The sequence below is a fragment of the Oculina patagonica genome, chromosome 1 (genome assembly GCF_052425735.1).
Source record: "Oculina patagonica isolate OP01 chromosome 1, crgOcupat, whole genome shotgun sequence".
NCBI classification, from domain to species: domain Eukaryota; kingdom Metazoa; phylum Cnidaria; class Anthozoa; order Scleractinia; family Oculinidae; genus Oculina; species Oculina patagonica.
The window spans coordinates 14,576,132-14,600,661 of NC_135758.1; the positions used below are offsets into that span (position 1 = coordinate 14,576,132).

The following is a 24,530-nucleotide window of genomic DNA, read 5'->3' on the forward strand; positions in this document are numbered from 1 at the left end:
CAATAGAATAGGGAAGATTTAATGGCCAGTGCAGGAGACCTGTAGTTGTTTCCCAAAGTATTTGTTTCCAATTTCAAATGAATAACAAAAACTTGACTCCGTTCTAATATAATAAAAACTCGCGAGTAGGAACCTAATTTTTCCAGGTAAGCCTAAACAGGTTAGGCTATTCGGGTTCTTAATAGGTTCTTATTTTGTGAAGAAATAGGGGGTGTAAAGAAAATTTTCGCGCGAACGTCCTTAAAAGACAATTTTGGCCTAAATTGTAGGTTTTGGACTGCAATCCTGTAGAGTTTCTACTAAAACAATCAGACTACTCGTCCTCGTTTCCTATAGGCAACTGCGGTTGCGCCTCGTTCACTACTCGCTCATAGAAAGATCGGGTTGGTAGTTTAATTGTTAAGTATACAATAATTATACGCAGTTTGGTGAGGCTAACGGCCTAGATTTTTATCGGGTTTATAAATGTTTCAACCTTGTCCGGATGGAAAGAATATTTTTGAAGTACCAGGCCCTTTCAACTTCGGTAGCATGCCAGAGTCTGAATGATTCCCTTGACATGTACACGTTTTTGGATCCTTCTTTCTTGGAACTGTTTCTTCAGTCGTGTGCCTGCTACTTTTGCACTTCGCTCTTCGGTTTGAGAACCACACCTAAGCCGGCAACAGACAGATAGGTTAGGCGATTTAAAGTTCAGTTATGTCAACAACATCAACAACAACTGTCAACTGTGATCCCTGTTCCCTAACCTCTCAAAAACACAGCTTTTATTGCTTTTGTTCCCTGGTTCCCAATTATTTTACGACCATGTTCCCTCGTTCCCTGAAACTTCTGGGGGGTTGGACACTAAAATAGCAAGAATGTATGCAGTGTGAACGTGTTTTCAATAAAGCATTGAAAGCATTAATGGCGTTTATGTCAAGTTGAAATTGAAATATTGAGGATGAGTTGATCCATAGATTTAAAACCATATCATGAGATACGACAAAACAGGCCTGTTGTTCTTCATAGTCTTAAAGAATGTGGATGTTCAGTAACTAATGCCATGAAGCATGGCAGTCAAGTATTATAATCTGCGAGATAGGATGGTCTTTTTACAATCCGTCCTGAGCGGGTCCTTGTTGTCACACCACAGTCCGACTCAGCTATCTCTCGGTTGAGCTCAACACGGGAAGTACCGGTATCCAGGGTGTTGCTTGACTCTCCTTGACAAGTTGAGCCACCAGTTGTGTCAGGAGTGTTTGAGACTTGTGGTGGTAAATTAGTAGTCCCCTTAGGAGGCAGCTCATTGGTTCTCTTCAGATGAACTCTGTTTCGTCTGTAAGACGTCCCATCTCCTGTCTCCACTTCATATGACCTCTCATCGAGCATTTCCACGACAACTCCCTTCTTCCACTCCTTTTTCCCAGTACAAACGGTTTCATTCGCACAGTGTCACCCTCGCCCGGGGGGGGGGGGGGGTAGGTCTTGGGCGTTGGTGTTGTAATACCGGGCTTGCCTTTGCTGGACTTCCTTTAATTTCTCTCTCTCGTAAACCGAGTTGAGTGTCCTTGGCTCCAACAGGGTGCTAGTTGTAGGCAGTAGAGTTCTTGTTCTTCTGTTCATGAGCCTCTGGACTGGACTGCTTCCAATACCTTGTGATGGGGTGTTGCGTTCAGCAAGAGCCCCAAGTAGAAATCGTCTCCAGCTTTGGCAGTCTTGCGAAGCAGTCGTTTGGCAGATTTGACAGCTGCCTCTACCTTGCCATTGGCTTTGCTGTTGTAGGGGGATGTAACACTATGCTCTATGTCGCAGGTCTTCGTCATTCTCTTGAATTCTGCAGCTGTAAATTGAGCGCCATTGTCGCTCACGAGCTGACATGGACTGCCATGTCTGGCAAAATGAGCCTTGAGTTTCTTCACTACAGTCTCGGCATCTGCACGGTGCAGCTTGTCCAGTTCCCAATAGCCACTATAGTAATCCAGGCATAACTAATCGATGACATCAACGACATCAATGAAATCAATGAGTAATCGATGAGTAATCGATGGGTAATCAGTTGATTAGTCATTGATTATTGCCGATGATCAATGAGTAATCGATGATTAATCGATAGGCCACAAAATTTTTGGTCATCGATTGCATCGATCAGTCATCGATTGCATCGATTAGTCATTGATTGCATTGATTACTCATCGATATAGTCTCGTGGTTGAAAACCGGAACTTGTAAAAGTATTAAACACGCTATAACAATCTAACAATATCATGGTAACACGTGAAAAAAGTACAGAAAGTAAAAGTGCTTGCAGCTGTTCCGGTGCGTAATGTAAGTGCTTTCGGATGGCTGTCTCCCTAATAAGCCGAAGCAGTTTTACTTTGCTGACAAACATCCACCGACCAAAATCTATAACCACGTAGTCGATTCTTGTCTTTGTACTTGTTAGTTTCATTTCCAGACTGGTTGGTTTTCCTGTTCAATTGTTTTGTTATTAAATAAAGAGTTGGGTAAAGTTAAATATTGAAATATCATCTGTATTTGTGCTTAGCCCTTCACGTCTTAATATGCCGGAAGATTATTTGACCTTTTGTGAGGGCGTAATTCGTCAACAAGAATGCCAGTTATAAAGCAAAATATGACTAAAATAGAGAAAAAAAATCACAAAAAATGGTACAAGAAAGCAAGGAATGTGTCTTTTGTTTACAGTATGATAGTTGATGAGTAATCGATGGGTCATCGATGAGTAATCAATAACATCAATAGGTAATCAATTACATCAATGAGTAATCGATAGGCCACAAAATTTTTGGGCTTCGATTACTCATCGATTACTCATTGATCATCGCCAATAATCAATGACTAATCAACTGATTACCCATCGATTACTCATTGATTACCAATTGATGTCATTGATCATCGATTAGTTATGCCTGGAGTAATCCACTGTCACCAGGTAGTCTGTCTGGTTCAGGGAGAATAGATCAACAGCTGCTTTCTCCCACGGCCTCTTTGGCACCTCATGGGACAAGAGGGTCTCTTTGCCATGCGGAATTTCAAACAGCCTACAGGGCTCGCAGGTTGAAATCCAGTGTCTGAATTCAGAGTTCATGCCAGGCCAATACACACTTTCCCGTGCCCTCCTAAGACAGCCTTCTACACCAGCATGGGATGCATGTATGTCTTTCTTTACCTCGGCTCTAAGTCCCTTGGGTACAACAAGGCGCTCACCTTTGAAAACGAGCCCATCATAAATGCTAAGCTCATCTCTCATGCTGTAGTAGGGGGCCAGTTGGGAAGGAACGTTGGACTTGTCCTCAGGCCATCCTTTCAGTATGGTGGTCTTGAGGGCTTGTAAGGTGTCGTCTTGTTCAGTCTCCACTCGAAACTTCTGTAACTTCCCTTGTCCAATGGGCAGGAATTGGACGGCATTGACAGCTTTAAATTCATTGCAGGTTCCTTGGCCATCAGCTGGTAGGTATGATCGGCTCGTCATGTCTGCCAAGTGTTGTGTGTGACCCGGAGAATACTGCACTTCTATGTCATAGGCCAGACTTCTGAGCAACATGCCTTGTAGACGTTTCGGTGCCCTGTCAAGGGGTTTTTTGGTGATGGCTTCAAATGGCTTGTGGTCCGATCTGATAATTACTCGGCGACCAAAGACAAAGTGGTGCCACTTCTCCAGTGCAAAGACAATAGCAAGCATCTCTTTTTCTATGGTGGCATAACGGGTCTCAGGATCTGTAAGTGCTCTACTAGCGTATGCCAGTGGTCGACCTTCTTGCATAAGTGCGGCACCAATTCCCAGGCTGCTGGCATCACACTGTATAACAAGCTCTTTGTCAGGACTGTAGTAGACAAGGATTGGGGCCTGGGTGACAAGTTGTTTCACTTCATTGAAAGCTTTGTCTTCAGCATTGCCCCAAAACCACTCGACTCCCTTTTGTGTAAGTCTTCTGAGTGGTTCCATTACTTGGGAAAGCTTTGGGAGGAATTTTGCATGATAATTACAGTTCCGTTAAGTCTTTCAATGTCCTCCTTGGTCTTTGGTGTTTGCAGCTTTAGGATAGCTTCTACCTTACTTGGATCCGGTTTCAGGCCCTCTGCAGTGTGTTGGTGCCCCATGAAATCCAGTTGTTTCACTCTCAGGGTCACTTTCTCCTTGTTGAAGCAGATGGATTTCTCTTCGCAGCGCTGGAAGAGTGATGTGAGGTTTCTGTCATGGTCCTGCGTGGCATCCTCAATGGGTCTCTAACACCATAGATCAATATCTCATCAGCTATACAGGTAACACCCACCAGTCCTTCCAGGGCTTGATAGAGTCGTTTTTGGAAGATCTCAGAGCTAACAGAGAGTCCAAACGGGAGACGTCTCCACCTGTACCTCCCGAATGGGGTAGAGAAAGTGGTAGGCAGACTGGACTCTTCTCCCAAGGTACAGTGCCAATAACCATGACTCAGATCAACTTTGCTGAAAACGTTCACCTTTGCAAGGTCAGGGAGGATGCCATCCAGTACAGGAAGCTGGTAGTGTTCCCGCTTTAACGCGAGGTTAAGGGATCGTGGATCTATGCAGATCCGAAGACTTCCATCCTTTTTGGTTGCAATTGCCATCTGATTTACCCAGTCAGTGGGTTCATCTACGGGAGCGAGAACTCCTACCCCGACCAGTCTGTCAAGCTCTTGCTTAACCTGGTCTCGCAGCTCAACAGGCAGCCTTTTCGGTGGACGAAGTAACGGCTCTGCATCGGGCTTGATGGTCAGACGTACAGAATCAGGTAAGGTGCCAATGTTGCCATTGAATACATCAGGAAAATCTTTTAAGACGTCTTGCTGGCCTTCAACTACTCCATTAACACTCTCAAACTTATCATAGTTGACTGTGATCAGCTTCATCTTCTCTGCTGCCTTGCGACTCAGCAGTGGGGTTAGTTCAGCTTCAACAACAAACTTCACCATGTACTTCTTGGAGGTTTTGGGGTTCTCTAGGAGGAGTTTACAGGTACCAAGTAAGATAAGAAGATAAGATAAGAACTTTAATAGTAATCTCCCCATAGGGCTTTTCAGAAACTATTTACAATAAAAAGTAAATCTACTTAACACTAATATATACAAATAAAATTGAAAACTAAATAAAATAATGATTAAAAGTTTAAAAGAAGATGATCCCTAAGCTTTGATTTAAAAGAGTACAGAGATTAAGTGCCACTGTCAGAGAAAGTGTTCCAGACCTTGGAAGTCGGGGTCAACCGATTTTCCTGAAACTTACTGCAGAAGTTGGCCTTGATGAGATATTCTAAAAGCCATTTGGGTTTGGTTTTCTGACTTTTACTTTCAAAGTTTCAGGGGTGGTCCCATATTGAGCCTTCAAATCATGAAAAATCCTGCTTTTGAAGGAGTAAGTTTGCACTTGTATAAAATCAAACACACAAAACCTTTTGACTAAATACTTGTAGGCTGTGATTCTACTATAAATGCTCTTTCATTTCATATATGTTGATTTGGCATAGAGGGTTCTGACAGTGTGAGGCATAACACGAAATTTGGCCAACTTTTGATGAGAAAACCACTACCCAAAATTGCCAAAATTTAGATGTTCATATTTTTTAACTGCCTAACTAGAAAAAAAGGATACTTATATCAGGAGTTATCCCAATGCATGTAGAACAAAATTCAGTTGAGAAAAATTTGGGCCGTGTAATGTTTTAGTTCTTTAATGACCCATTTTGAAGCACACCCTGACCTAATTTGCATATTGTCAAAACCAAAAGTTTAACATTCATACTTATTTTATTTATTGTTAAACACTTTAATTTGCCTTGGCGAGGCTTAAAGTTCTTAGGAAAGCTATTATTAGCAGTAATAAGACGAGTAAACATAAATTTTGACTGTTAAAATTAGCAAGAATTAAAAAACACAATACTGAAAAAAATCAGTTTGTTCCCCTCCAAAGCTTGTTCCCTAAAATATAATGTGCATACAATACAGGAGTCCGTATAACGTCTACGTAATAGTTTACTATACTAATAAATACACTTCTTTGAAACATATCCATGCTGAACTTGCTAAAACTTAACTTACCAAAGCGTATTAAACGTTCTTATAGTAAAGGTAAATTTCCACATCTTCGAAAATCGTGCGAGTACAAACATCCTACGGCCAAATCGTATTTCGCAATGATCGCTTCATTCTGCATTTGATAACAGAAGTCCTTAATGGTCCCTTACAATCAAGAAACGTTTCTGAAGCCGCTCAGTTCCTCGCCATTATGCCATAGTTTTGCTATTTTGGTTGCACGCTGTTCATCCGCCATTTTGGATATGGTCGCTAGAGAACTGGGGCGAGAGTTGCCTGGCTGAAAACGTGTGGACCCAACGTTTTTCAAACGAAACTTCCATAGAACTCATTAAGATACCTTTAAAATATACTGAGAAAATTATTTTTGTTTTCAAATTAGCCTCTTGATGCTATGTTATAAACTTGTTGACATAATATTAAGACTTTTTCATTTTAGTCGCATTTTATTAGACCTAGCCCCCGAGACCTAGCCTGGGAGGAACAATTGATAATGCGACACAAACCAAATGGCTTATTAAAGATCATTCTTATAATGAAATGAAACAAGTATCAACACGTGTTTTATCTCTGGTGTCGAGTGAGGGCCATTAAAATATTCTCTTTTCGGCAGATTACACTTCAATAGGGTATAAAGGAACTATATCACAGTTGAAAAAAAAAAAATGGCAATTTTTTAAAGTTTTTCGTCATAATCATCAGGCATTAAAAAAACATCTGTGTTTTTTCTCAGGTTTTGATAACTTGCAGAATTACTCTGTTGCCACTTTCTATGTGAGAAAAATATTATTTTTAGACAAACTTCAATTTGGAAGTAATTGCAAAATGGCTAAAAAAAACCCGTGGCTGATTGCTTGATCAAGAGGAGTGTAGGTAAACGGCAGTGTCTGCCTTAAACATGCATGAACTTTACTCTGTCCTCCACAGAGGCCTCTTCTTTAATTTTTTGTAAGGGCTGGGAAATGGGGAGAGGTGAAAAGTTAGCGCGAGCCTGAGGAGTGAAAAACAAAAGCGCTCGGGGACACTGGGAAAGAAGGAAGGAAAAATCGAGTCGTTCCACGAGCTCCCCCTATATTTTTTATTTTTCATGTTTTTCACCTTTCCCCTTCCACTGAAAGTGTCTCATTTTGATTCGAATGTTGATTATAATATAACGATGAACTAACAATAGTAGTGCCTTCTGTCCTCAAATCCTAATATAAACGCTAACCATATCCGCATAATGTAATGTCACATATTAGAGTAACCGATGTGCTTTTTAAGCAAACGGCAATGGCTTGCACGACTCGAGGGCTCGCACATTGTCAAGATTCGATGGTAGGCTCTTACCGATAGTGCTCGTAAAAAAAACATTAAATGCTTAAAGCGGTGCTCGTTTATTGCCAAAAAAGTGCTAAAATAATGCTAATTTTTTTTTAAAAAAGTGCTCGTGGTTTACATAAAAATGCTCTCTCTTTTCCAATTTTTTTAATTTTTTTGGCTGTCATTGTTCCTCGATGAAAACGTGGATGACGCCATCTTGTATCGAGTGTCATGGACTGGGTTTTTAGTAAGGATGGGCCGATACTCGATACCAAATATTCGATACATCGATATTTTGACAATTTTGAAAAGTATCGATACTTTCGAAAAATATCGCACTTTCGATACGTTTTCGATACTGCACACGTGACCTGAGCCTGCGGTCTCCTGGTCAGCACCTGAGGTAAAAAAATGCAATTGTGCTAAGGCAAATATTGTTGTTCTTGTCAAAATGTGAATTTTTCTTGCCATGACTTGATGTCCACACATTGCTGATGTAACAGTGAAACAAAAAGACCAAAACTCAACATTCCAGGCTAATATCTATAATGCCAGGGCTGTCTTTTGAATTCTCAGACAAATCACGTGACATACCAATGACATCAGGACGGAAATGACGTCATAATATCGATATCGATATCGAGAAAAAAGGCAAATATCGTATCGATATCGTATCGTTTTGAAAAACCTGTATCGGCCCATCCTTAGTTTTTAGAAGGAAAACGCTGACCTATCAAATCTATTCCTCAGGCCTCCTCGGCTCCTGTGACAAAAATGAGGGCAAAATGCATCTGGGTTCTGGGAGGCTTTGGACGCCATAAAAAAAGTCAGATTGTGCTTTTTAACACAAAATTATACAAATAATCAGTCGAAAATCCAAAATAATGGTAGCAGTGCTTTTTGGGATAAAATGTAGAAAAAAATGCTCGCGAAGCCAAATAATGCCAAAAAAGTGCTAGCACTATCGGCAAGAGCCTATTCGATGGCGTTTGCCTATACGGGCCTGTTTACATTGAGGGAGGGTGCCCCGGCTAATCGAGTTACCCGGCTAGAAGGGATGAAACATAGTCCGCCTTAACATGCAGAATTCACATCCCTTCTGCCCGAGTTGAGACAGCGTCACTAAAGCGTGTCACAGCGTGGGAAAACCATGTAGCTCCAAATGATTGAAGAAAAATATGATTTTTTACTAAATAATCAAGGCTAGCCGTCTTGAGCCGTCTTATTTTGATGTGAATGAATGAATGAAATACTTTATTAAAGTGTCTGAAGTATTTAGCTTAAAAAAAACTAAGCTGTTAGAACTTTACTACGTCCAATTATGGGGGAATTCAATCGAAATTCAACATTCTTTGGCCGCCAAATTGAAATTAAATTTGTTGTTTCGTGAGTAAGGATAATCATTCCTACAAAAATTTCGAATTAATTAGCTGTTGCTTAAAGAAAAATTTTCCAGCCTACAGATAAAACTAATTTGATCTAATTTTGGTCAAATAGCACTGTTTGGGTCCAGAATTTATAAATTTTATGCCGGCAAGCTGGGATAGCCCGGGCATAACCGTTTACATGGCAAAAAGCTATCTCGCCTAGAAGGGTGCCCCGGTCAAGTAGACCGAGTGCCCCGGCAAGGCGGGTTTCCCGTCTTGCATGTAAACGCTTCGATGCGTGTTTTAAAGAACGTATGGAAAGTTGGCTCGCCCAGGGTAGCTCGGTTGGCCGGGTAACTCGGTTAGCCGGGGCACCCGCCTTCCATGTAAACAGGCCCTAAGTTCTACCCGCTGAACCCACGCAACAAGCCGGGAGGATTTAAACGCAGAAATTAATGGAAAATTAAAAACGTAACTGAACGCTTTATATCCCAGCTACGTCATTCAAATTTGTTTGATTAAATATTTTGCCTAGAAGCTAGGCTCCTTCGGATAGTCCATCAGATTCCCATAAGACACTGTAATTTGTGACGGCGTTGCATATCCTTCCAGATGGCGGTCAAAACCGTGACCGGCCTGAAGATCTATTAGTCTCGTGTTGTGCTAAAATAATTAATACCGTGAGTCAACTCTCGTTATAGCAACACGCTTGGGACATCGTTGTTTAGTGTTCATATTAGCGAGAGTCCGTAATAGCGGGATGTGAGGGAAAAAACGTTAAGTAATATAGAGTGTTTTTTAAGAACTGTAACGTGCTCATCAACAGTTCTAGCAGAGAAACTTCGCAGTAGCCGTTGGGTACGGAGCATGACAATGGTTGAAGGTTAATTCCGTTTAAGGTAAGCACTCGTCTGGAAGAAAAGGTTGCAGTAGTTTCCTAAATCTAACCTGAGTTGTCGTTTTTCTGTTGTAATTCACCAGCCAGGTCACTTTGCCTGCTAAGCTGAAGGAAATGGTGAGCGCACCATTGACATGCATATATACGAATGTGGCTATTCTTGCCAACTGCAACTAGGACTGGTTTTCGGTCTTGTGCATCATTGTAGAGTTGTGACAACATTTTGATGTCGATTGATGGTTCTTATCTACACCATATACAATATACATGCTGTTACTTGTTTTTCATCATTATATGAGCATGATTGTCATTTCAATATAATAAAAATTCAAATCAGTACTGCTTTTTGCGAATTTCCAGAGTTAAAACTGTCCCTAAAATCAGACGTTTAGCTTTTTTTTACTAGTTCTTCTGGCCGATCGTTAATTTATTTAGCTGTCTTAGCTTGGTGAGACACACCATTATGATCATTACGTGTATAAAGTCAGTTTTAAACTCGAAAAAAAAAACAGTAGAAATTTTAATTTTTAACGATATGACAGGCGGAAGTTCCAGGAATACGATTCAACATAAATCTAAAAACAAAAACAAAAAAAATCTTGAGCCACTGTTGGCCACCTAGTTGATTTTGGGGCCCGTGTCATATGCTTAACAGTCAAGTTCCACCCAGGTCTAATAAAATGTGACCAAAATGAAAGAGCGTCACGATCAGTTCTGTCTTTAAAATTAGGCAAAGGACTTTTGTTGGAAAAAAAATCTCTGAACAGGAAAACTTCATAATGTAAAACGCGTAGGCTGAGTCCACACGTTTTTAGTCAGGCGACTCTCGACCCAGTTCTCTTGCGACCACATCCAAAATGGCGGATGGACAGTGTGCAGCCGAAACAGCAATGGCAAAGAACTGAGCGGCTTCAGAAATGTTATTTGATTGTAAGGGACTATAAAGGAATTCTGTCAACAAATGCAGAATGTAACGATCATCAGGAAGTACGATTACGCCGTAGGATGTTTGTACCCGCACGATTTTCAAAAATATGGAAACTTACTTTACTTGAAGAGCGTTTAATACGCTTTGGTAAGTTAAGTTTTGGCAAGTTAAGCATGGATATGTTTAAAAGAAGTGTATTAGTATAGTAAACTATCACGTAGACCTTATACGGACTCCATTTATTGTATGCACATTATATTTTAAGGAACATGCTTTTGAGAAAACCAAACTGATTTCATCAGTGTTGATTTTCTAATTTTTGCTAATTTTAACAGTCAAAATTTATGTTTACTCGTCTTATTACTGCTAACAACAGCTTTCCTAAGAACTTTAAGCCTCGCCAAGGCAAATTAAAGTGTTAAAAAATAAATAAAATAAGTATGGATGTTAAACTTTTGGTTTTGACAATATGCAAATTAGGTCAGGGTGTGCTTCAAAATGGGTCATTAAAGAACTAAAACACTACACGGCCCAAATTTTTCTCAACTGAATTTTGTTCTACATGCATTGGGATAACTCCTGATATAAGTATCCTTTTTTTTCTAGTTAGGCAGTTAAAAAATATGAACATCTAAATTTTGGCAATTTTGGGTAGTGGTTTTCTCATCAAAAGTTGGCCAAATTTCGTGTTATGCCTCACACTGTCAGAACCCTCTATGCCAAATCAACATATATGAAATGAAAGAGCATTTATAGTAGAATCACAGCCTACAAGTATTTAGTCAAAAGGTTTTGTGTGTTTGATTTTATACAAGTGCAAACTTACTCCTTCAAAAGCAGGATTTTTCATGATTTGAAGGCTCAATATGGGACCACCCCTGAAACTTTGAAAGTAAAAGTCAGAAAACCAAACCCAAATGGCTTTTAGAATATCTCATCAAGGCCAACTTCTGCAGTAAGTTTCAGGAAAATCGGTTGACCCCGACTTCCAAGGTCTGGAACACTTTCTCTGACAGTGGCACTTAAGCGTTTTTGATTTTAATATCAAGGCTGTTCCATAGGTTTACAGCTCTGTATGTAAATGTTCTTTGGCCTGCTGCGGTCCTGAACAGTGGAATTTGCAAGCTCTGGTGTTGGCGGGTTTTTCGTCCATGAACATCAGACCTTTTACAAAACTTGTTGCTTAAATAACTGGGTGCTAAATTATTTAGACATTTGTACATTAATAATAAATCTTTAAATTAAAGGCTAGTTGTTCTTTTAAAGGCACCCAGTTTAGCTGACGGAGAAGTGGAGTCACGTGGTCGTACTTCCTTGAGTTGGTAACAATTTTGCAACCAAAGTTTTGGACTTGCTGGAGTTTTTTTTATGTTCGAGGATGACGTGTTTGCCCAAACAGTCGAGCAATATAGCATCTTGCTAAAAACTAGAGACTTAATGAGCATTTCCAAGGTCTTAGCATCGAAGCTTGATCTTACTCTGTTTATCTGACAAAGCTTAGAAAAACATGAAGATACAACTCTGGAGATATGGTTGTTGTAAGTAAGGTTGGGGTCTAGGGACACACCCAAATCCATGGCAGATGCTGCAGGATGAAGGTGCTTGCCAAAAAAAGAGACTGATGGAGTGGATTCAAGTCTGCCCATCAACTGCCTGGTACCAATGAGTAAAAATTTGGTTTTATCTGGATTTATAATAAATCGTTCTCACAGCACCACGTTGCAACTTCATGTAGATCTTGCTGAAGTTTCTGCATTGCATAGGAAAGGATAGGTATAGTTTTGAATCGTCGACGTACGATTCGAGGCCACAGGAAAGGGGTAGACCAGGTAGGTCGTTAAGGTATATACAGAAAAGAAGTGGCGAAAGGATTGCACCTGAGGTACACCGTATGTTAGCAGTAGTGGCTCTGACAGTGTAGATTGGATGCGTACTGACTGGGAGCCACTTGATACATAGCTCTTGAACCATTCCACTGTTGCAGGCGATGCGCCAATGTTTGTTAATTTCTGTAGTAAACGTATATGGTTAATACTGCTTGACCACCTCTTTCAGTTCTTTGGCTAGAAAGGCACAGCGCCGCACAGTTAAAAAATCTTTAGAAAAGCAGTCACTTGAGAAACACACAAATCGTGTTTGCGTGACATGAATTTCCTTCACCGCATGCAGGTTAAATTCCTACTTACGCATGCAAATATTTATTTTGTTCCAAATGTTCAATAAAATAAACTCAAACCAGTTCATGAATGGCATTAAAAAGAAGTCCATTTCACGCCAAAATAAAGAGTAGACTGAGGCCATCCTGTTGTATTTCTTCGTTTAGCGTCGTCCGACGAGCTTTTGCAAGTATAAATAAAGGTAATCAAGCAGGTAATTCCCCTGGCCCGATGAGGTGTTCCCGTGCCTTGACACATTCTTGATGAGCTTGCAATTTTCGTTTCGTTTCCCAAAATAAACTCAAAACAAAAATTGGAATATCCAGAAAACAAGTCGTTGTTTTGCGACATTCAACACGTTCCGGCTAAACTGTACGACTTGTACTCGCTCCGAGCCAAACGCTTGATTAACACAAAATTAAATATTTCACACAAACAGAGCGCAGAGTATTCGTAAATATTTTTTAAATAGAGGAAAGATTATTTATAGCTACAGGCATAGTTAGTAGCTACTAACTATGCTACAGGCGAGCGATCGCGTGGCATGGGTCTGACGTAGTGGTAGCCGTTTTAAATAGCTTGGACATGTCCAAGCGGTCTTTGGTTTCGCTATGTGATTATTCAGTCCTCTCTTCTGGTAAAATACTCGAATGACACAAAAATATACAATTCACTCTAAACAGAGAGCGAAGTGTTCATGTTAAACGAGTGATCGCTAGTAAACATCAAATCTTGCGTGACCGTGACCAAGGAGCCGGCCAGGCCGCGTGGGTCTGGAACGATTTACCGACAAAACGACAAACGAAAAAAAAAAAAAAACGCCGGCCAGATTATAAACCGCCTTTGCACGGTTAACAAGGCGCAGGCGAAAGCGCAGAAAGTCAGCTTTTTTATTTTAGCAAACTCACAATACGTTAAAAAATGGCTGAAACGGCCTTCACTTACAAAGAATATTACTGAATGAGATATTATCCAATGGAGGAAACCAAATGATATCTTTGGAAATTCTTTTATATTCTTTTATATATCGAAAAGTTTTCTTAGATAGAACTGAATTATGCACCTGAATTCTTGACTCAGTAACTCCAATTTCTCTTGCCAACTGATCTCTCCCTGACGCAGATGGGTATTGATTGATTTTAAATGCTGCTTCAAGTTCACGTAGTTGGTGGCTTGTATACTTGATGCGTTCTCTTCTCTGAATTTGAAGCGGAAAGGGCTCGCATGAGTTTTCAGCAGCCTGGATATTCTCTGTGATGGCAAACAAAAGCAATGTTCATTATTAGATCTAGTCGCTTAGCAAACAAATCGGTACAAACTCGCCGATTATATTTGATAGACATTGAGAGTCATAACATTAGCAGAAAAGACAAGAAATCGGCAAAAGCCACGGCTTTCACGTGATAATTTTTCTATGCCAGGGCAAAATAAGCCTGATTATATTGTCATATTCTTAGATGCTGTTTTAATGAGGGCACGGAAAGGGGACAGGCGTACAAATCCATTTTCCTAGACCAAATTCTGCCCATGTCCCAGTTCCCGTCTCAAATTGTACCGAAATCCCATTCCCAGTGCCAAAACCACAAACAACTCCAGTATATTTTAGAATTACTCGGAATTAAATTTATCTTTATGTTTTAACGCTCGCGAAAGAGCTGGCAGAAATGGAGATAACAATTAAAATTTATCTCAAATAATACCATCTAGCCGGCGGGCTTTCATCGCAGATTGAGATTGTCTAATTGGCGTGGGTCGTGGGTCGTGGGTCGTGGGTCGTGGGTCGTGGGTCGTGGGTCGTGGGTCGTGGGTCGTGCGTCGTGCGTCGTGGGTCGTGGGTCGTGGGTCGTGGGTCGTGCGTCGTGCGTGTATAAGCCGAGTTACCAGCTATCTCTGGATTTTAAATTTACCGAAAAATGTGTGACGCTTAACAAGACCAAAAATTTGAACTCACTCATTCAAAGACCTCGGATGGAGGTGTTACAATATACGTTGAATAAGACTACCGCTAGAACTTCCCCTCTCCTTTCCCTTTGAACGCCGGCCACGCAGTTAGCCACGCAGGCTACTAGTTCGCAGAAAAACAAAAATCTTAAACAAACAAGAACACCCTTAAAACGATTGCATCGACAAGGATAAGTTCCTTCAGTTTGGCTGATAAGCCGATCAGCTACTTCTATTTCTGCCATTTCATCTGTGTAAAATCGGAATTTTAATCAGCGATTAGTGTGTGGATCAGTGGCAAACTAGTGTCGAAATATTTCCACTGGATTTCTTATTTCTTGGTTTCGCAGGATATATGCAACAATAATATAGACGTTTTTATTTTAAAATAATGGTCTGAAATATAACTTTAGTCGGTTCAACAAAATGAAACGTTAATTTCGCTACAGTGCTTGACATTGCAAGTTTTGATTTCTCTTTAATTTCTTTAAACGCAACCTTCGATAGTGCATCTGCAGCCTCAAGTTTCAAATGATAACGGAAGGTCAAATCTCGACGCACCTTCACCGCATTCAAACGTCTTTATAGCCAGCTTTTCTTCCTATTTTGGGGAATTTCGTTCATATTGATGTGTTAGTATGAGCAAAAAATAGATGCTGAGTGTAAATAAACGTATTCCCTGTTGCATTGATGGAAAGGCATCTCAATAAGCACAATTTTTAATTGTACAACATACAACAGTGTACAACATAGCTTCGAAAACTACTGCCTCGCGAATCCTTGACACCTGTCGTTTGACACCTGTCACTCATTTAAACTTTGACCTAAAACACAACGTCACGATAACTTAGTCACGCGAGAGTCACGCTTTCCTGAACATTCCCGTTTTCCCAGGCATAAGAGTGTTTTTACTTTTTAAATGTTTTACATCTGAACCAAAGTGCTTTGAAAAAATTGGCGCAGAAAAGTCCAACTGATATCACCATTTTCAAACATTTTTAAATAAAGCCCCAAAAAGCTTCGTAAATTGTCACGATACCGGTAATGTATGAAACTTTAAATTGTAAAAATCAAAACCTTATCTTTGAAGTACTTGTCTTGTTTTTGGCATATTTCTGTCGTTTGACCGCGGTCGACGACGAACCTGCAAGTTCGGATTCTGAAACAGCAACATCGATATGGCCTTGTGAAACAAATCTCTAGTACTTAAAACCGGCGTACAATTATTAAGTCATTTCAAGAATATAAAAAGTTCCTTCCGCTATAGTCCCAGACAGTTTAAGTTTTGATAATTCTTCCGCAAATGCTTTCAGCAAACATGTACATTTCACCTATTTTTAGCCAATCATACTTGAGCGTTCCCACGTCACTAATTGGATCACTGGTAGGTAGCGAACAACTGAAAAGAAACTCTTTTTTTTATTAGAGGAATAAAAAATTGGCCATGCACAGGAAAAAAAAATCCATTAGATGTTCTGTAAAAATCCCTTAAAGTTAAAAAAAAGACTCAAGAAGTTGTAACGTTTTCACTTGAAATGACCAAGAAAAGCCATGAATATTTAAAAATTATAAAATATATTGGATAGCGTGACTTCCCTGATAAAATTGGAATAACAAATAAATGAATAACATGATCATTTACTCGAGACGGAATGAATTCGAACCACCAAGCTACCTACATGAAATCGTTCAATAAATTGGTTGTTACCAAAACGTTGCCCATCTCAGTCGGCAAACAGCCTGCACGCCAAGGTCAAGCAAATACTTGCAATTTTCGGCCCACTTCCGTAAAACTGTCCGGGCAGACATGAAGGGAACAAAACATGTTTTTGTTAATAAGAAAAACGGTATCCAAAAGTAACAAATCGGTGAGAATGCTCCTTTGCATCGGGGGCGAGCTTGCCACGACCCACGACCCACGACCCACGACCCACAACCCACGACCCACGACCCACGACCCACGACCCACGACCCACGACCCACGACCCACGACCCACGCCAATTAGACAATCTCTCGCAGATTCAAGAGACTGGGTGTTCAAGGGCGAATAGCTAGCACCCTACTACTAGCTTGCTCTGTCGGATTGCGACCCGTAAGGGGATGTGGTCAAAAAACTGATCTCCAGTCCAAGGACTACCCTACTAGACTACCAAAATGAACTACCGTAAAAAGCAAATACATCTCCAAAAGAATTTTTTTAAAAAAAAATAGCACTGTTACCATTACCATTATTGACAGCTAACCGTAAACTGGCTATCCGGAGCGCTATTCAGGCTAACAGAAGTGCTCTTCTGGCTGATTGCAGGCCACGGTTAGTTCTCAATATTGAATAATGGTAAAAAGTACACATCGTATACTTAATATTTTTCATTATATGGCGGTCTATTTGGGTGGTCCATTGACGTGCTCCATGGACTGGGTCGCAGTGTTTTGTCCACAAGGCAACCATCTTGGTAACGGAAAATCCTGATTACAGAAAACCTGGACTGGTTCTCCAGGATTCGAGCTTAGGCACTCGATTCATACCCCATTCCCGCACAAAAAAAAAAAAACCCTCAATCATGATATTACGAAAACTCGGAGCATCCTGTACACAGGTACTAGGTACTAAATCCAATCAGTTCAAAGACAGAAAAAGAGAAATTTGCAAAGAAAGAAAAGAAATGTTTTATTTTATCTCATGAAGGGTTGTACAAACTTTGAATAGCAATAATGCGAAAGTGAACCAAAAGAAATTGTCAGGCACCCACGAGCACTTAGCAAAGACCTTCAACAGATTACATTTTAGTTCCTTGACCAATACGTGATGCATTGCACATCCAATAGCAACAGTAAAGCAAAAAACCAACAAACTTACTCACTTTGGTGTGCTGATGGCCAGGCAAACCCTGGTATACCACAGTTTATTAAACTGCCGAAGTCTTATTTCAAGAAAAATGTTCATTTTAACAGTTTCGTTACTATGAATACTGTTATAAAGAGATTTCTCCTACCTTTTTGCCCAATCTCTGATACATTGCAACAAATCCCTCTTTTCCAGTGCAACATTAGGGCAAATTCTAGTTTCCATGTTACCCCCTTCAGGACGCTCTTTATAATCATACTATACAAATTTATGTGTTTAAAGCTTAAGAACTTTCCTTTTTAGATTCCCTAACATTTTCCCAGTCATTACACAGCCACAAAACCAGATTGAAACTCGTAAGTTTAAGTACTGACTAAAGATATACTGTAAGACAAATCTTATCTTTCAGTGTAAGCTGCCCTTTGTAGTAGGTTATCAAGAATTTACGATTATACAAACATATACAAATTTATTGAAAGTTCCCTCACAGGCAGGCTCGTGGGGCCTTTGGACATCCATTACAGTTAAATTACAAGAAGGCTCGAATAAATCGGTATATATTCTAAAATAATGTAGAAACTACTCTTATCAAAAATGCAATATTGTATTAAAAAATGTTATAAAAAATGGTTCTTCCAAAAGATAGTTATCAATTGAGAAAAAAAGTTAAGCAAAAAACTTTAAACCGATCTCAAAATAAGTTATTTAGTACTCGAATACATTGACCTCTTCAGTAGAAAGGAAAAGATCAGTGCCCACTAATGATACTTATGTTAGTATGTGATGTAAGCAAACCATGTATCCACACTACAATTTAACATTTTTAACAGTTATTAGGAAATCAAAGTCAAGTGTAACAAGTAACTTTCAAGATCAATCCTGAACCAACCTACTGTACTATACTGTAACAACTTGCAATAATTAATACTAATGTAAGTTACTCGAAATGCTTGGTGCATATCAAATTTCTAACTTAAGACATCCATTTTAAAGCTGGGAAAAAAGAAATAACAAAGGATTTACCACTTTGCATGAATTTTTGGCACATAAAACATTTTAATACTGTTACCTTAGTTAGTATTAAAATAAGAAATGAATAGAGTAAAGAGGATTAAGAGAAACTATTAAATAAAACTTTGATTGTTCGATACATAATCTAAATTCCCACTCATATTTTATATACTACTTAAAGAAAAATGGAAATCTGCCGACGAAAAATTTATTTAGGAGACATGTATTTAGATTTTAACTCAAATAAAACTGGCATTTAAAACATAAAAAATAATATTTTATTAATAAAAATCAATTAACGAGTCCATGATATGAACATTTAGAGCAATAACATAGTCAATAGCCAGTGGAAGATAGAAGATTGACAGTTAGTATTCAGCGACTGTAATAAAGACTTCTGGAGGTAATTAAACTTAACACAGTTTATAAGTTGTTCATTTGATAATTGCACTGGTAAAATTAAATACAGACCCATACCGAAATAAATAACACCATTATCCTTTCTTTACACATTATTCAACAAAATCTCATTGGCATAGCTTTGGTACACTTCCTGATATGTCACTATCATGTCTATCAAATGAAGAGCGGAAGTTGTAACTTACCGAGGAGGAAGTCGATTGTAAATATCGAACTAACCGTCCCTACGTGCCGAGAGGCAAATTGGACCGCTCGAGGGAAAAGACACAATTAAACAACGTATTCTAAAAGCCAAAAAACACAGAGAGAATGATTTTTCACTGACCTGTCTGTTTATGTTCAACTATTCTTCCATTGCTAGCTAAAGAAGAAGAAGGCTCCGATGACGAAATCGACGAGGACGATTGCCCGTTACATGGTAGGTTTAAGATACTTGCGATCATGTAGGAATTACTGCCACGTTCTTGGATTGTTCGGCCTGACGCCGTTTCCAATTTATCTTTATTCTTCAACAATCTACTGATGGAACTAAGAGAAGGAAGACTTTCTTTACTGCACAGCCCTTCTTGAACAAGACGATCTCGTATCTCCCAAGAAAACAGTCTTGGTTGTTCTTCCTTGTACTCCAAGATTCTCTGTGCTATGCGAGGTGTGATCACTCTGGGTAGGCCTACACCTTCGCCACCAGGTTGGATTGAGCCAGTTTTGCGGTACTTGGACAACAGCTTACTAACGCAGCCATGAGTGATTCGTAAACGACGGCTTATGTCACAAGGACGTAATCCTTGAAGAGCCAGAGCGAGGATTTCGTGCCGAATCTCTTTTGGAAGTGGTTTGCCGTTGATATAAGCACCTCCAAGTTGATTTAAGCGCCCTGTTCCTACGGCAAGAGGAAATTACGACTTTACAGTGGGTGTTTGTTTGTAAGCAACAGTTAAAGTTGTTTGTTAACACGCATGTGAGGCAAGCATCAGTTATCAGACGAATACAGTAAATAAGAACCTAGAATTATTCTTATATTGCTGGGCTGTTTGGACTGCCCAGCAAAGGTACTACGAACGTTGTTGTCAACATTGTTGGCTGTTGTTGTAGAGAGAATAAAAACTGATCCACTGACGCCAGTTGCGTAATTTTGTTGTAGAATTTGCAATATCTCTGATGCGTGGATATGTCTTCATTCAAAACAATGACTCAAGTCGAGAAAACTTGGGAAAGAAAGGGTGTTCCGTGGAACTGATTGTAATTAGAATGTGATAATCGTGCTTTTGTAATAGTGTATCGAAATAAAGTTTTTTTGCGTCCTGGTCAAGACAAAGTGACTGAGAATAGAAAGAACTACCTTATGCTAAGCTAAATATTTTGTGGCTAACAAAGGCAAAACGAACAAACGGAGGGCTCGAAGATGAACCTGACGTGACGTTTAAACAAAAATAGTGGGGAATATTGGTGCTAGAAACGAGCATCATTTGCTAAATTGTAAATAAAGAATGCTGTAGGAACTACTTCAATGAATAATTTTTAAGTTGTTTTCTGAGATCGAGTGTGCACGTGTAACTGAGATTTTGACCGGCTGTTTTACGACCTTTGCAACGATCGATTTTGCAGAGAAGGCTGTTTGTTTGCTCGAGGTCCCACTATGGTATAGATGTGTTTCATTAAGTTGTCAACATCTCTATATTCTTTGCGTGTTAACTGCCGAGGATGGTATGATTTGGCAAACCCAATTGAGTATTACGCTTTGTTGTCGCTACCTTTCACTGATACCTTTAACTGAACATTGCAGGAAAGGTGTCTCCTAATGATTTTTAAAAGTATTTTAAGATGTTACCTGCATATGGAAACTTAAAGGAATCTTCCATCTTCGAGCAATATTCAAGTAACGTTCTATTCTCTTTCGACCGGTACATGGACTGAGGTTTTCTAGAATAATAAATATTTTGTGACTCGTAATTCTCCGTAGCTCATTCGGAGATAGTTCGCCTCTGTCGTCACACCTCTCAAGTTCTTCGTGAAACATTGTCGTCAAGTACCTCTCCCAGCGCCTAGCAAACGTCACTAAACTGTAGAAATATTAAAATAAGAGATCTTTTTCACATCAGGGGACACATGGTTTAAAACTATTTCAACAGGCGAGAAATGAATGAATAAATTGATAAATAACTGGTGACTCGTAGCTTTTCGTATCCCATTCCGCGAAAGTTGCCACTGACGTGACATCGACCTGTATACCTGTACCTCCGCCTGTGCCGGAACACGTCGCGACATGGACATGAGCACGACACCCTACATGCATCACTTACGGTATTGTTCCTTTAATTTGGGATCAAAGGAGTAAACAAACCAACCTAAATTTCCTAGCTTGAAAGTCTGCGTGAAACTAACAGCTACAGTTTCTTTTTTCTGTAAGACTGTTGCTGACCTACGAAGTTTTAATTTCAATAGGGAAATATAAATTTTATTCCTGTTAACATTAAAATTAACACCTCTCAACAGAAGCGAGTTTTTTTTTTTTTTTTTCAACAGTGAGCGAGTGGACGTTTTAATTGCCTATTTGGCTTTTCTACTTTGTTTCATGCAATTACGATGGTTTACGTATTCACCCACGCCACCTCTCAGCCATTCTTATTAACCGTTGCTTGCCATTTTCTCAAACCCACGCAAATTTATTATATTCATGTTGCTAGCTTAGTGAAACTACAATGATTTACTTAAAAGACGTTAAAATTTCTGTAAATGTTCCTAAACGAACACCTCAGACGGAAACTTCAACAGTGAATGGTGATCTTTGAAACGTGATTTCAAAATTTCTTGGTTTTATTGAAAAGGTACTCGGCGTGACACACTTGCAAGCTTTTTTAAACATCCGTTGAATTAGGCAAATGTGCAAGGAACCTATCCCGAGATATGAAAAATAGGGAAAAAGGAACATTACGGTCTGGAATTTGAGCTTTTACTGAAGTGAAATATGCCAATCCTTTGATTACAGTTGAACTTCTTTCAGATGGATTGTCTCTATTATGGAGATGTCCGTATTACCGAGGTAGATTTTGTATGAATTTTGGTCTCTTTCGGACCAAGTGAATTGTTCGTAATACGGAGGTGTCCGTATTATAGAGGTGTCCGTATAGAGAGGTTCGACTGTAATTAATTAGCTTGTGCCGAGTTTGCGTAAATTCAGACACTTTACGACACAATTTTATCGTCACCACTCCCTCAGAATACAAATGCTCAGTTAAACAGTGCAGTACTTGTTATCGTGAGCTTTCACGCAAGGCGCACGATCAACACTGCTTGCTCAAGTATTTTGTTGTTGTTTCGCATGAACTGCCTTAAGTGTTTTTATCTCCTACGTTATCAAGATGTCCGCTTCATTGTTGTATGTCACATATCCTGCTAATTGACGACCCACACATAATCGTATTTTGAAATCAATCAAGTTTTGGAAATTTTCGTCATTCACATGTATAATAAGCGGACGTTGATGAACCTTAAAAAATTGTATTATATAGCTGAAAAAGGGAAGGAATGCGGCGACAATTATCGCTTTCGAGGAAACAACCTACGCCTTGAACGTTACGTGTACGCACAAAGTGTTTTCGACTACACCCATGCACAACAAAGGTCGTCAGTCGTCACGCGAGAACGGACGAAACTGCAGGTCAACAAAGCATACCACCTGTACCACGAACGTGATGTTTGATTAAGTCAATGTTCAGAAACAGCGCTCTTAATTTAACAAGTCAAAGTGGCCACGATGTGTTATATCTGTTTTAAAGGAGCACTGACGCCGCCGACAAACAAACTCAAACCAGAATAAGAAACACCAAGAAGAGTCAGTGTAAATGTTGAAACTAAAATAAAAGCAAGGAATAAAACAGCAAATATGAGTCCAATTGTCCGGGACAACTTAATATTTTTCTCACCCTGATGAAGGCGGTATTGCCGAAATGTCGGTAAAATTGTACCGAAACTTCTAGCGTCAATAACAAATTTAATTATGTTATTTCGGCTCGTACAAGACGCTACGCAGTTGTTGCCAATTTTAACTTAATCTCGGCCAAACACAAGCTTTGTTGTTAATCAGTTATTATAGAATTAATAACCCCATGCAGTGGATAAATCGCTATTCCAGTGGATACGTGTTAACAAAACACTCAGTGGAGATCACTGGATAGTGATTTATCTAATGGACAGTATTATCCAGTAAATAGTAAATAGTAATTTTTATTTTAATTTGTTGTTATCTATTTCGTTCTCGGAAATATTAGCTTGTTAAGCTACTCTAAATTCGAGTTTAAATAAAGTTTTATTATTATTATTATTATTATCCAGCCTTTGAACAAGTTTGGTAGTCTAATCAAACCACCTATTTTTTGGGCACTTTACCCGCTTACTACCATGCCTTTACGCATGCCCGGGTTGAGATCGGCCTACCCTTGGGGGGCTTCCCTATAAACTGACGACGGGACTTCTCGTCGGAACGAACTCCCTCGTCATTTCTATAGGGGATCCTCCACCTGGGCGGACAAAACCTTCTGTACCAGGCGGTTGGTCTTGAGTCAGTTTTGCAATATTTGGACAACAACTCACTAATGAGTGCCGGATATGTAAACGTTGCTTATGTCACACTGGAACGAAATCCTTACAAACATAACGCGGAGATTTCGTACCGAGTCTCTTTTGCCGTCGATATAATTGCCTCCTCACTAATATCGAAATGACCTGGACCTAAAAAGGGACCAATCTCGTTCCCGAACAGGTTGAAGAAGGACATCAAGACTTTAGGGTACACTATTTCTTTTTATAAGAACACTGAGGAATTGACCCAGACTTTGAGAACATGCTAGGAACATACCTAGTCAAGCTGAAACTAAGAGGTAAAGCAGTATTATTCAGTTCTTTATTCAGTTCTTCAAAGGGCACGTCAAAGGAATTTGATATGATACAGTACACAATGGTCTTTTAAAGGTTTCCTGGTACAGTCAACTCTCGTTAAAGCGGACACGCTCTGGGCGTCGTTTAGTGTCCGTAATAGCGAGAGTCCGTAATAACGGGAGTCATTTCCAGTCAAACCTTATTCGCCGGGGATCTGGATTTTGTCCGTAATAGCGAGCGTCCGCAATAGCGGGGTGTCCGCAAGGCAAGAGTTGACTGTAGCCTGCGAGCACAATACACGCACACGTGGCGAAGCCGCTAAGGCTGCGAGAACGAGTCGGCAATCGAAGCGAGTCAGCGAGGAGAGGTCTGTGGCGGAGCTGCGATAACAAGTCGGCGAGCGAAGCGAGTCTGTGAGGAGACGTCCCGGGCGGAAGTGCGAAGAAAGTGAGCCTGCTTTGAGAGCAACTACAGAATACAGGGCCATTTTTAAAGAACTGTTACTGAGGTGGCTCGATGGCTCGTCAGTGAATAAAGTTTAATGTATAATGATAATGATATATAAGAGGAATAAAGGAAGGTATATTTTTATTGGCTCGGCGGCTCGGTGGCTCGTCATCATTGGCCAAAAAGCGAGAAAAGCGAAAAAACTGACAAATCTATTATGGAGAGGGACATGAGTTTTATGTTCTTCCGGCGAAATTTAATTGGCCTATCCCATTCCTGCGGTTTCCGG

General features: G+C 39.8%; 1 protein-coding gene across 1 annotated transcript; it reads right to left on the minus strand.

The window, feature by feature from the left end:
- LOC144658277 (protein gooseberry-like) lies at nt 1-20,959 on the minus strand. The gene is made up of 4 exons (XM_078518685.1): nt 20,748-20,959; nt 19,245-19,799; nt 13,765-13,952; nt 1-653 (listed from the first exon to the last, which is right to left on the minus strand). Exons 1-4 carry the CDS (start codon nt 20,824-20,826, stop codon nt 471-473), a joined length of 1,005 nt encoding a protein of 334 aa, XP_078374811.1. The 5' UTR covers nt 20,827-20,959; the 3' UTR covers nt 1-470.
- Between the last annotated feature and the right edge of the window lie 3,571 nt (nt 20,960-24,530).